At 38.4% G+C, this 14280-nt stretch overlaps 1 protein-coding gene across 2 annotated transcripts in view; it reads left to right on the top strand.

The window, feature by feature from the left end:
* The window catches only part of rapgef5a (Rap guanine nucleotide exchange factor (GEF) 5a), a 55133-nt gene that overhangs the window by 13308 nt on the left and 27545 nt on the right, over positions 1-14280 (top strand). For both annotated transcript variants that reach the window (XM_015042901.1, XM_015042909.1), the window contains exons 2-8: positions 2174-2224; positions 5250-5356; positions 5843-5964; positions 7322-7499; positions 12550-12631; positions 12763-12811; positions 12937-13010. In XM_015042901.1, coding sequence (XP_014898387.1) covers positions 2174-2224; positions 5250-5356; positions 5843-5964; positions 7322-7499; positions 12550-12631; positions 12763-12811; positions 12937-13010 — 663 coding nt within the window. The remainder of the gene's footprint in view (positions 1-2173; positions 2225-5249; positions 5357-5842; positions 5965-7321; positions 7500-12549; positions 12632-12762; positions 12812-12936; positions 13011-14280) is intronic.

Here is a 14280-nt window from a genome sequence, read left to right as displayed (position 1 = left end):
CCGTTAGTATACTGCATTTTTCTAATTTTTAAGGAGGTGTTCTTTATTTTTACTTGTAGGCAGTATTCTCTCCAAGAGTGCAAATTTTGGGGGATGTGAGTTCAAGAAGATGGCTTGATTTCGATGACGTATCATATTGAAGTATTTTAAAAGTTAAAAGGTCCTGCAAATGCCGTATTAAAGGTGTCCAGCTTGGCTCCACTAGGTGCTGGGGTTTGGACCCCAGCATCAAATTTAAAATGTTTTTAAATTCAATGTTCTTCATTTTCACACTTTACAAAAGCCACCTTCAAATTCATTTTCACAAAAATTTAAACTGGATCACTTCAATAATTTGCTACATAAGAATCCCGAGCTCAGTTCAGTGTGGTATAAACCAGCTGGCGTATTCATCGTGTCAATGCTTGGCATTGCATGCATTTCTGCTCTCAATTATCATTACATTATTTAGTATCTCATTTTAATTAGCCAAATTAACTATGCACCATTCGTTCACATATTTCTCATATTGTCTTACGTTGTTGGAAAGCAAACAGAGGCTTGAACTGAAGAGGTTCAAATTACAATCCGTTACAAGATTGACAATATACGTGCGCAGCCAAAAATGTGGCTTATGTAATTTAGTGAACGCCTCTGCACTTTTGCTTCAGCTGGCTGAGTGAAAGTAGATAAAAGAATACATGGTGTAACAAATGTGTACACACATCAGCAAATGGCAAAGTTTACTTAAAGTATACTGTACTTGGTCTCTCTGAATAATACCCTTCAATTTTGCAGAGAATGTCATTTAATGTCCCCACAATGAGCCACACTCAGTTCTTGTTTCTCCACTTATAATGTTCAACATATTCAAAAAATAAAATTTCTAAAAAAAAGTTCTGGGAAAAGTTAAAATTACACGTGACAAAGCAGGTTTTAGACTTCACTGGGGCTGCAGAATTGGACTAAATATAGTTTTGCTTCCAAATATTAAAATGCTAATGTTGCATTTATGGTGCTGTACTCAATAACCTTGGCTACACTAACCCACATCTTACAATGTTCTGCCTGATTGGTGAGATGCATAAGTGGTATGACATCAGTCGTGACTTTAAGGTGTGTTGGCATAAAGATTAATATGCAACCAGTTTCTGTTTACAGTGGTGCTTCACACATTTTATGGACATTTCTCAACGTGATAACAGTTGCTCTCGTTTTGTTGCTTTGTCAACTTTGCTGTTTGATAAAGTAAACCAGTACAACCTGAACCAGTGTGGAAGGTATTCAGTTGAACAGAAAGTTGTTGTTTTTTTTTTTTTCTTGGCCCTAATAGTTTTTTATCAGTTTTTCATCAGGAGTTCATTTTTGGTATTTTTATGTACTGCAAAAACTGCAAAAACATTAATGTTTGTGCAGTTAATATCATGAACAGAGGACATCTTCATACCTGTAAAGAAAATGTTAAATTCTTCTTTTAAGGGTGACGTTTTGTCATGTTATTATCACGTTACACTATAGTGTAAACGTTTGAACACTCTTCATGAGTCATCTCCCCCTCTATTTACCTGACAATCCTGATCATTGTTAATCTGGTTTATAACCAGTCTTTCCGCGCCGTGTCTACACTCATCTTCCTGCAGTGGCACCACAATGATCCATAAAGATTAAGGGTTTATTTCCTGATAGGGGAAGTGGATGCACCTGGGGGAAAGGATGGTGTTATTAAGTGGAAAGATATTTGTTGTGGGTTGTCTGTAAAATGTGACAATTACACTGATGGTTGTTTTTTGTTGACGATGGATGAATTGTCAAGTACAAGTTTTACTTGTGGAGGAGGCATGTGAGGATATATAAAGTAAATGGCACAAATGGTTTGCTTGAGTTTTATGACTGGTACAGTTCCCTGACAAAACTTTCAGATGACACGATCACATTTTCTTTAAGTTTGATGAAAGTGTTTGATGGTAACACATGTCCTGCATTAATGTGTGGATCTGCTCCCTTGCTTTACTTCTGCTGTGAGTTCAAACAAACCTGACTAATGTTTTCAGAATAATAAAACCAGTCCTCCCCTTCTCAGACTTGTTTGTTTAGTGTGTTTACCGTGTGTGTGTGTGTGTGTGTGTGTGTGTGTGTGTGTGTGTGTTATATCTTGTGTGAGTTGGCTCTGATGGCTTGTGTTTTGTTTCAACAGCAATCACCTGACACTATCCCTGGACCAAGCACCGGGTCTGCAGTACACAAGGTAGGGAGGAATCACACGAGTATATATATATATATATAAATGACATCATTACTTTCTAGTTTTCTCTGTTCAGCACAATGAAGTGTTTATTTATTCACAAATGACATCAGTGGGGATATTACCTTTAACATTGTCCAAGCTACTTTCACTTCTGACACGGTCCTCATTTGATCATGTAATGTGGCTTTGGAAATATTTTTAAGCAGTGCACTATGCAAAAAGCCTAAGAGTTCAAATATTAGATTATTGTCCTTCATCACTGAAGGTTTAAACAAAGAGGATAAAACATTAACCCACATCCCAGGCAAGTATATAAAGAACAAATTTGCCAAATAATTAAATTTTTAAAACTTTATCTTTTAAAAATCATGTGAACATTACATTGCCACCCAGACAAGAGGATGTTCGCTGATAGGATCTCTTGTCAGGTCTCTGTTACAGTCTGGGGGGATTCCAATGAAGTCACTGGATCTGACTTTTGAACCAGTCATTCAGATTAGATTAAATGATGTTTGAAATTTGAGAAGTGCTTTTGTAACTCTTGTTAAAGCACGGATCTTTGTCTAAAAGGCAACATCGCACCACTTCTTCCTGATTCTGATTTCTCCGTGTGGAGCCACTTGGTCTCAACAGGAACTAGGAAAAAAAACAAAACAAATACCGTCTCCATTGGAGATGTTTTTGCATTTTTTTTGTTACCGTCCTATTTCCTTTTGCGCAAATAGAAGATGAGGGTAAAATATCAACTAATAGCACTTTGAAGCTAGATAGCACTACAGGTTACACTGCAGTTACATTCAACCCATTTTTACCCATTTTCTTTCAATGCATTTTCACACCTGAAACCTATATTATTCATTGCGAGTTTTACTTCCTTTTGTATTAGAATACAAATAGTATCTAACCAAAAGTCAGAAAAGAATTACAGCACAAATAACTGCAAATTTCCTCAAATCATGTGGTGCATACATATCACATGTTAGATTTAAGAATAAGGAAATTGTCACTTTGCTCAAGTGCTTCTTTTTATAATCAAACTTGCAGCTTTAGGGGAAAAAAAATACTACAAAGCAAATGCTGTGACTTTAACTAAAGGAATGTGGGGACACCATCTGCAAAATGCATCAAGTGTGCTTTCTGTGATGGCTTCACTGATGCATTTAGCTATGGCAATTGAGCAACAATGCACAACCCAAAAGACTCGTATTAACTGGCAAACTAGTCAGGCTATCTGCTGCTCTTATGACCATATGAGTCTCTTACATCTTTTTGGAAAACTTTAGGTCAAGGTTTTTTTTCACAGCTTTTCATCAGTTCATTATTTGTTTACATGAATTTGTAGATGCAGGTTCCTTTTTTAGTCCTCCACAGTACTTTGTGATGGTGGTGATTTTGACTTGGCTCTTTTCAACACCTGACTTGTGTTCTGTTTAGTCATTTTGTTGTGGTTATGCTGGTATATTCTGGAATGTTGCATTAGGCAGTAGAGGCGGTTTTTGCTTTCAGGGCTCACATTTAACTCTGCAGTTTTTTAAACTATATGGGAGTTTATGCTCAGCCTAGTAATTGGGAAGTTTGAAGGGATTGCTGCAGGGAGAGAGCTAATCATTTGGGTCAATATGCCAAGTCACGAACCATCTTCTTTTCAGAGAGCAAAGACTTTCTTCCTATTCTGGCAACTTTTCTAAACCTGCTGCTATTAACTTTTAGCATTTAATTTGCCAACTGAAGCTTGTAGATTCAGTTAGCTCCTTTTTTTTAGGATGTTGTTGTGCACAGCATGGAAATGCCTCCTGGTGAACTTGGCATTTTCACTCCGGTAAATTTCTTCAATTTTTTATTTATTTTTTTTTATCATATAGCTGAGAGAGTTTCAGATAGAATAGTCCCTATGTCTTGTCAGAATGAAAAACAACAGGTACTGATGTTTGTCTGTTTTAATGTTATGAGATGATGGTAGCAACGGTGGTAGGAGTTCGTCCTGCAATTGTTGGGTTGCAAGTTGGATTTCTCCTCCATCCACCTCTTTTGGTGTCTGTGGGCAAGACTTTTCACCTGGTGAAATGTCAGATTTTCACCATTTAGAGAGAATAAAAGTCACAAAACAGGAGGCACTGCAGTTTGTTGCAGACTGTTATGGGTATACAGAACCTGATCCTTGTCCGCCACCAAATAACCAACGATTTTCAGCTGAGAAATATCGAGTTCTGCCATCTTTGTTGATGCCACCTTGACATGTACCACTTATCTAAGATTCGATGCAAATACAAACAACCTGTAATTGGAGCTACTCTTGAACCAAAGCATAACTCATAAAGTACACAGGAAGCATTTCTGTGAGGTTGACCTAGGCATACAACTTCCCCAGATATCAATCCTATTTAGCAGTTTTGGGGATGTTCTGTTAAAAAAAAAAAAAATCAGATTCATGGATGCCTCACCTTCCAGTTAATAGGACTTTTAGGACCTGCTGTTCACCTTTGGGTGCCGGTCTGTTGGAGATGGGAAGAAGAGGGACCAACACACTATTGTTGGACCTCTCAGCTAATACATGTGCAACCTATTGATTTTTACTATGTGTAAACCAGCTTGCAGCATGTGAAAGATTTCACAGAAAGCGTTTGATGTTTTAATATAATGTGTGAAGCCTATTTACTTAGGCAGAATGCTCTGCTCTGATTCATGTACAGTAGAAGGCCTGATGAGCAGAGCAGTGCCAGCAGCCACGTAAACACTTTAATTGAAATACAGATGTGTTTATGACGGCATAGACAGCGGGAGTATTGCAGAGTTTGTAGACATAGTCAATGGTTGATTCCTCAGGGGGAAAGAAATCCAGCTGTCCTTGTGAGCCGCTCAATGACAGCGGCACATAACCACATTAGCTTCCTCCAATCTGATATCATCTGTAAATAATTCGATGTTTAACAAATTCTGCAGCTCTTGTTTCATTTATTTTTTTAATTGCAGTTTTTTAACTTGCTTACAGGAAATGTGTTTGCTAATTTGCACATGTTTGTTTCAGTCTTGCTCCCAGAGTTTTCCATGTGCCGGTCGATCTGTGAGGAATGCCTTCCTCTCTCATGGACCGTACCCAGCCAAAGATAAGATCCACCTGGCCAGAATCATACGGTACGCCCGTCTCTGCCTGTTTGTATGCAGAGCTGGATCGATGAATTCAGCAAAGCATGTAGACTGACTCACCAGTCACTGGAGAGCCCCGTTTTAATTGGTCAGTCAGGTTGTTCATGCAGGACAATGAGCAAAGAGGAATGTAGATGTGGAACACAAGTATTTTGGGAATACAGTCACTTTATGGAATTACACATACGTACATAACATCCAGGTCCTTAAAAAGAAAACAAATGATTACTGAATAGATACCGGAACTGTAAATACAGCCACACTGACACAAAGAGACTTCATCTTCACGGGGAAGCAGAGAAAAAGCATTCGCTGTTTCCGAGGAAAACCCTTACACAGAGCTAATGAATAATCAATGGGTATTGATTAAAAAAAAGAAAAGAGTTTTCTTACAATAAAAGTATGTGAGCATCATGACATTATATGGCCCTACTTGTGCGATAGAGTGGTCATATGTTCATCTGCTTTTAACAGGCGTAGCTATGTGGGAGTGGAGCTGGTGCAGTGGCTGTGTGAGCAGTGCGTGTACGTGCGCTGTCGGACTACTGCTGTGCGTGTCTGGCAGGTGCTGCTGGAGCTGGGAGTCCTGCTGTCTGGTAATACACACACACACACGCACGCCTGAACTGTGCTTCCAAATTTATAGCCACCTACCAGCAACATCAGCACATCTCTAAAGATACAAGTGCTTAACTCGGTTATTTTCAGCAGAAAGGAGAGCTTCATTTGCTGCCTCATTCACCTGCACTAAATGAGCTTGAATTTAGTGCAGATCTGTCACACTGAAGCTGGGAATTACAGCCACATATATCAAAGCCCCATTTTCCTGTATTGTTTCATTATTCTGCAGAAAAGAATGATTGCTCCTGCTAAGGTAAAGTTCATTGGTCTGGTGCAAAGATCCGCTGTTTAGCAGTAGGATTTTACTTTCGGTCAGCATTAGAAACCAACTCTTTCCATTTTTATAATGGTTAATAAAACTTGTTTTAAGTGTTAATGTGTATTTATCTAGATTTAGATCCTCAGACTTGCTTTTGTTTTGGCTTGAATAAAATCCACCTTATTAAATTAGCTACCCAAGAGGACTGTGTAAGTGTTTGGGTGGCTGATAAAATTGAAAATGGATGTGGCTTAAAAAGTTATAACATTAAACAATCAACACGTCACCCCTGTGGGTTGGTTTTGTTAGAAGTCAGCCTTGCAGTGTGTCGACCTCATCAGGTTTGACGGGATGCAGGGGGATCCATAGATATCCTTGTAGAGCGGGGAAGCCAGTGTTTTATTTCTGCTATCTCAATGACTCTCAGAACCCTATAACATCCACCCACCCAGCCCTTTGGTTTTCATCGCTCCACCCGTAGCCACTGAAGCTGGTTTTGCTTCTTATCATTGAAGTCTGCCTCACTTCATTTCTTTTCTTGCAGCTGTTTAGCTCATGCTGAGTGCGTTTCTTCTTTAGCACCATGTAAGCCTTCAAGCTGTAGCCAAGATAAGGAAAGAATCATGCTTTTTTTTTTCTTTCTTAAATTTCACATCGTCGTATCACAGATTCTTCTGAATATCTAGTGTTTGAATCTTTTACCTTGTTTATCCTTCTGCCTCTGCTGCACACCAAGACAGCCTCATACACATGGGTCTTTTTTACTGCTTTGACTCTTGCTGGTTTCTTTTTCTGTCACTTGACAGTCGAATAGCTAAGATTGTAAGTTTTGTTATGGTTTTGTCATCGAGTTTTTAGCTGGAAAAAAAAAACAGGCTAATACATCCTTTACACACAAGTACAAGACTTAAATCTTTACTGGCATACCTAACCATATCTGAATTAGTTTTTGACAACATTATTGAAAGCTACATTTTTTAAAATATTTTTTCAACAGCATGATTACACCCTAATTAATGAATAACCTTACTGTTTCTCACTGCTGTTTTCTGTTTTTATTGAATTATTTCCAGTGGACCAGCGGGTGGTGTTTTCCGACTCCAACACTTACTACCAGTTCAGTTTTGAAGAGTGTGACTCCGCTTCCTGTGAGTTTCGCTCCAATGAGGGGGAGTGGCCAGAAGCTGTGAAACTCCTCCTACAGCTTGCTCCATATGTCCAGTTTCGCTCTGGTGGTGGGGCCAATAGCCCGTAAGTAATAAATAAATCCACAGGAGAATGTTATGTTCTATGTGTCTATTTTTTCCAGAAACTCGCAAACTGTTTTCTCCAGACTTTTCTCCCCATTCCAATCGCTAAAAGATAAATGTTATATTTCTTGTATTTATATTTAAAGCCATCAAAAAGATTTGAGCAAAAAAAAAAAAAATGCTATGTTTCTGGACACAGGATCAGCTAAACAAAGTTGTCTCATTCAGCTGAATGTTGTGGAAACACAGTTTTATGGTCGTTTTCTTAGTATTTTAAGCACACACAGAAGCCTGTTAGTACTGAGAACTGTCTGGGAATTCATTACTTTTTAACTGCACGTCTTGCCATTGAGGCAAGTGTTTCTAACACTTCTACGCAGTTAGCATTAGGATCAAACAAATAAATCTTAAAGCAATCAGTTAATGTGGAATTTTTGACTCTGAATTAGATCATTTTAAATAATCTAGATTACATACGATTGACGAGCAAATAGTGCAAGCCAATTAAATTGAACGTGGAATTGTTTTTTGCTGGAATTACAGCAAGAAGCTTTAAAGACGTCGCTGTTTCCTTCAGAAGAGTCTGTGATTTTTCACGGTGACTGTCGCGTACAGAAAGTTGCAAACATGTTCTGTGAATCTACACTAACTCTTTTTGGCTCCATTCAAGATGTCTCAACATCAAGTGACCAAAAAAAAAAAAATCAACAAATCCGAGTCTGGGAACTTCTAAATTTTGAATGAAAAATGTAGGAACCCTGGAGCCACTAGATGGTCTCCACTGACCTGAAGTGGAAAGCTCATTGCTTCTTTATACTAGCCCCAAGTGACAAGCTTCACGTTTAGATTTGAGATGAAGGTCATTTGTCAGTTTGATTTGCAGTAAAAAAAAAAAAAAAAAAAAAATGCTGCTGTGTGTGCAATTCTGTCCTTTTAATATAAAAGTCACCCTACTTAAAGATCCTCTTAGAGAAACCTAATCTCTGTTCAGTGTTTTACATCCTCTGTCTCCTTTGAGGGATATTTATTTGCACACATACACAACCGCATCTATAGACGAAGGGCACATATATACAAAACAGTGGCACATGATGTGATCAGTCACATACATGAGCTGGTCTCCAGGGCACTCCCACTCACACGCTTTGAGTTGTGTCACTCAGAGTTCCCTGCTTTGCTGCGCCTGTAAGTCGACGTCCTGCTGAGCCCGCCGCTGAACTCAATCTGTCACTCAGAGAAATAAAGTCAGATCTGTATGTGCGGGTAATGAAACTGAAGTGTATATATGGAGAGCGAAGAGTTGCAAACGTCAATGCATTCTTCTGCATGTCGGCTTCAAAGAGCGCATGTACAGACGCCGTGCAGAGAGGCTGACGAGACGAACCCAAATGTCATATTTGTGGTAAATCTTGCGTATCAAAGCGAACATGGCTCTGCGTTTTGGATCAGTACCTTTGTATGCAATATAGCAGTTGACATGCACTCTGATTTACTTTATTTCACTGCTTGCACAAGTCAGCAGGGTTCAGACTAATGAGTGGAAAACATCAGAGCCACTTTATGTCCGACTGAATTTCCCAACTTGTCATGTTTTGACAGTAAAATGCTAAAAATCAATGAATTTTCATCGCTTCAGTGCTGTGCAAAAGTCTTGAATCATTCTTCTTTATAGTATGATTATAATGAGCTAGAAATTTCCATAAGATAATTTACACAAATATTTCTTATTGCTGTCTGAAGATCTTTCAAATTTGATACTTTTAACCATAATCAGTCATTCATTTTTGAACAGAACAGGATCATTTCCAGAAGTATCCGTTATGCTTGGCAAGCAACTTAAGTGACTGAGGAAATAAATCAGAGAGAAGCACTCCTAAATTCAAGAAATGAGTTTGCTTGATTTTACGTAGTTCTACCAGCTTTGCATGTCTAGAGATTGAAATTTTAGACTATTCTAATCTAAGCAAAAACTCATGTTCAGTAAGACTGGATGGAAATAATCTTTTAACACTGCAGGCGCTTGCCTTGCATTTCTCCATCCTTTTTTCCCCCCTCCAGCTTCATATTTATGCAATACTTTGTACTGGTCCAAATAAAATACAACTTGTGGTTGCGAAATAACACAATGGTACATTTGAGTTAACATGCCCACTGCTCTGCAGCAAATCATCTATTTGCTTCAAATTAAATTAGACCCTTAGAGTTTCTTCTTTTCATTAGATAGAAATCTGATAATAAATCTAACTTAAGGTTTTCTTACTGTTTGATTCCATTTCTCTGCAGACGACCATCTCACCGCCTCCCTCCTGTTCGCCTTTCTTCATAAAGCTAAAATGTTTCAAGCTACATTGGAAATAAGCCAAAATTACATAACCACCATGCAGGTCCAAAAGACTTGATGTACCAGAAAACCATCAGGCGTTCAGCGACCAGACATAATTGCTCCTCATGCTTCTCTTGTCCCGTTGGACTGTTATTTCCATTCTTTATTAATTATTGCTCCCTGTTACCTAAGGAGGGAAGCATTACTTTGATTTTTGCGTAAGTTGAAACAAAGCATGCCATGCTTCATCCCTGAAGCCAAAGAGCCTATCATAGTTTTTTATGGAGTTACTTTTCTCCATCATGTGTACATTGATCATTATATTTGAGTTATTTACTTCATATGAAAGCTTTGAGCAAATCATTTAGCATCAGAAAGTAGTGTTTCCTATAACACCCTCTTATTTTTCTTTGAAAATACAAAATTTACATTTCATCTAAGTTCACGCAACTTCGCTTCACACATCTCTTATGTATGAAAATTTAAGTGCAGCTTTAATTTAGCACTCAGAGTTCAGGAGAAATGTGTGCGTAAAGTACATTTTAAAGGAACGGCTCAAGGAGAGACAACATTAATGTTTAATTTTTAGATGTTCTGCCAACTGCAGTGGAAGGCTGTGTTTGTTAAAGTTTGCTGATCAGGCTGTGAACTCGTTATGGAACGGGCAACGTTAATATTTTAATCCTAGTACCTGCATCTTTCATTAAATCTTTGGCTACTTCAGCTGCTTTAAACATTAAAGCAAAATGGAAAAAAAAAATTCCCTCAAAGCTCACTATAGAAAACAAAATACTTGGTCAACAACTAAGCAGCTGTTTTTCCTGTCTTTGAAATGCAGGACCAACAGAACTGCCAGAAGCTAAAATATGATACTTTTGCTTGGGAGGAGGAGTGTTGTCGCCCACTTTGCATTGCGTTCTGGTTCCAGCCAGTTCGTTTCTCTGTTTTGGACGGAAAAGGGCAGAGTCAAGTTATGCTAAATACAACTGAAGCACACCAGTCATCTAACATCCTACGCCAATAAATAAGACTCTCTGCATTACAGCACAGCTTTCATGTCTTCCTCGAGGCTGAAAATGTATATTTTTCTTGCTTAAGGAATTCAAATGAAGAATGATTTGAGGTAATTTGCAGAAATTCTTTGCATCACGAAGCTCTTGATGGGCTTTGAACGAGGAGGTGGTCCAGGCAGATCATGTTATTTCCCAGCACTGCTCTGTGCCGCTTAATGGCTGGTGACACACCTCCTACTGTGCTTCGCCTCCAGCTTTGGTACCTTCAGGCTCACACTGAGTCACCAAATTACCAGCTGAAACACTGGCTGAAAATAAAACTTAATGATCCCAAAGAGAATAAATTTAGCGTGATGATTTAGATAGCTTTTTTTTTTTTTATCTTGAAAATGGACTTCCATATTTGGTAAGCATGTCCGTTTTTTTTTTTTGCCATATTCAAGAGTTAAACGCTGCATTTTTTTTCTTCCTACAATATGAGAATGGCAGTAAGAGTACAGTATTTTCACACTCCTTCAAGGCATCCAGCAATCCACCTGCCTGTGTCTATATATATTCTGGAGCTCTAGAGCTGCTGTGTCAGGCTGAAGGCTATTGTGTTATCACCTACTCCCTGGCTTCTTCATCTATCATCCCACTTTATCAGATCACACTGTACACACACACATAAAGTCATCCCAGGTTTCATCTTCTTTCCTCTACACCAAGTTTCACTGGGAAATGTGGATGCAATCCAAATTGTATGCAAATGGAGACGAGCCTGTGTGTGTATACATGCTTCAGGGTTTTTACTGTGTGTGTGTGTGTGTGTGTGTGTGTGCGTGTGTGTGCGTGTGTGTGTGTGTGTGTGTGTGTGTGTGTGTGTGTGTGTGTGTGGGTGAGGCAATGCATCGGAAACCAACCCCCGGCTTTAGTTTTCTTAGAGTTTATGTTGGATGAGGAACCCTCGGGTGCCGTCTGTTGCTGCTCAAAACCCCTCTATGCAAACCTTTTCTCTCTGCTGTTAGAATAATGCAGAGTTTACCCCAAAAACAAACACTGTCTGACATGCACACTGATGAGGACAAACACTAATATATTCATGAATGCACACAGGCTTAGGAAAATCCTCAAGATTTAGACATCCACGTACATCTGCGCGCCGCTGCTGCATTGCTGCGCTTACATCCACAGAGAGGGTGTGTGTGGAGCTTTTTTTACATGCTGCCATATAAATGAAAACTTCTTAAAAAAGATGCTTTGGCTTCCAGAGACTGAAATGCGGTGGAGGATGTCTTTCACTAAAAAAAAACTGTTTGTGTTGTCAGTGCTAAAATGCAGAAAACCATCATATTTAAATTTGTGTAAATAAAAAAAAAAATGTAATCTTTAACTTTTGTGCACCTGGACAATTATTTCATAATGTTCTATATTGTGTTGTGAGAAATAAAACATTAACATTTATGTGGAGCAGCTGCATAGTTAAAATGGTTAATTTTATTTTATTTTTTTAATAAAGGCATGTAAAATATTTAACATATGTATATTTTTTTCTGTCCATGGATTCAAATATCCAGAGAGTTTCAAGATTATGTAAGATGTAGTTCTGTTCACACAGTGCCAGAGGGCGGTGTAGAGAGGCTGCAGAGGCATGTCTGTAGGGAAGTTTTACACCTGAGGGCTGTTTGATTAGAATATTAAACAGTTGCAAATAAAGCTCCGTCTGTTTCTTTAAGGTCAGAGGAAGACTCTGAAGGTAACAGGGACATCTGCAGTGAGATTCTTCAGATGAAAGCTCTGGAGAGGCTTACGTCCACGGTCAGTGGCACCCAGAATGAAAACACAAGATAAATATGTGGCAAAACTGAAACAAACTTGGAATGATTTGCGGGATTTACTTTGTATTTTTAACCCCTCCCTCTTTTTGTTGTTGTTGTTGCTTTAAACAGGTACAAAGTGAGTTGGCAGCTGCTCTCGCTAGAAAGACTCGCAAAGCTTGTAAGTAATGCTGTGGTTGGAGCGTTTCCTTGAAGCATTGTTAGTGGGAATTATTTGGATTTACCGTGAAACCATACACTTATGTGACAAACAATAATCTGCAATATGCTGTTGTTTGTTTGCAGTATCAGAGCAGGACTCTGACACAACTGAAACAAGCCGCCAGGAATCCAGCACCCCCAGTGAGGAGAGCAGCCCGGTAATATACACACTAATACAAACGGCATTTTATATGATATATACATTATTCACACACAGTCTTCATTCTTAATATATTTTTACTAGAGCAGGCTTTTACCAGCTGATATCGACTTCTTTGAGCTCTGACCGACTGTCTCCTTTTTCAACCAAATCTGATTTTTTTTTTCTTTCTTTTGTTTAATAATGCAGAAAATAGAAATGTGTGTTGTGGGTTTTTGATTGTGGTAGTTCCTAGATATTCTTTTTTAAATAAATGACAGAAACTACTTACTGAGATGCTGATCCCAAGTTGACTGATTGATGCATCTCTACTCTTTACCTTGCTGTGACAATTTGCAGTCACTTAATAATTTGCATTTTTTACTCCCACACTGAAACAATTTGAATCTTTAGAAAGGTCAATCATTAAAGACTGATGTGCAGCATAATACACTTATAAATCGCGACTGCTTCTGCTAGTTTGTTTAAATTGCACTCTTTCATTTTTTTTCTGCTGTATTGCAAAGAGATTGCAGTATCCTACTGTATTCCTCACTTCCTGCATATATTGCTGTTGCACATACACATACCACAATTCATACACTGTAACACAAACTGCATAGACGTTGCACCATACTTAAAATGAATAGGTGGTGCTGACTACTTGGTTTCCTTTAAAAGGTCATTCGAGTTCAAGTTTTATTTATGTGGCGGTACACACATGGCTGAACTCAGAAAAGGGGGTCGGAGAAGAGCGCAGAGCGAGGCCCATGTGCTTCCTCATCCCATGTCTGTACAGTCAAAACCTTTTTCTCTCCATCAATTATTTATTCTCTCATCACATCACTGAGACCAGGGAAGGTGGGGAAAAGAGCAGCAACACACATGGCGTTTTATATTTCAGTCGTTTACATGAGTTATAATCTAGTTAGCATAAATGGTCCCAGTTTATGTATTTTATTTTGGTTTCACCTGCAAAGGTTATTATTTTAAAATGAGCTGTTATTATATTACAAAGGTGCTTCTATAATCTAATTTCCCCATACTCCAGCCAACAACAGATCTGGGCTTACTTAGCAAACTGAAAAAGAAAAGCGCAAAACGGATTGTGAAAAAATAACTTCTGCACAATAAGTGAAAGCTGTTAAATAATTCACAGTTAAGCTCATAATTATAATATCCCGATGGCAGATTTAAGCTTTAAAGTGATGGCGGGAGGCTTTTTAGCATTTTACAGGATTTTCCACATTTCTTAACGGGTTAAAAATTTTAGATATTTTGAAATTGTT

The sequence above is a fragment of the Poecilia latipinna genome, unplaced genomic scaffold (genome assembly GCF_001443285.1).
Source record: "Poecilia latipinna isolate Pla-1442-1.1 unplaced genomic scaffold, P_latipinna-1.0 Scaffold35, whole genome shotgun sequence".
In the NCBI taxonomy this organism is placed as follows: domain Eukaryota; kingdom Metazoa; phylum Chordata; class Actinopteri; order Cyprinodontiformes; family Poeciliidae; genus Poecilia; species Poecilia latipinna.
The sequence above is the reverse complement of the archived record's forward strand: the minus strand, read 5'-3'. Positions and strand labels throughout refer to the sequence as shown.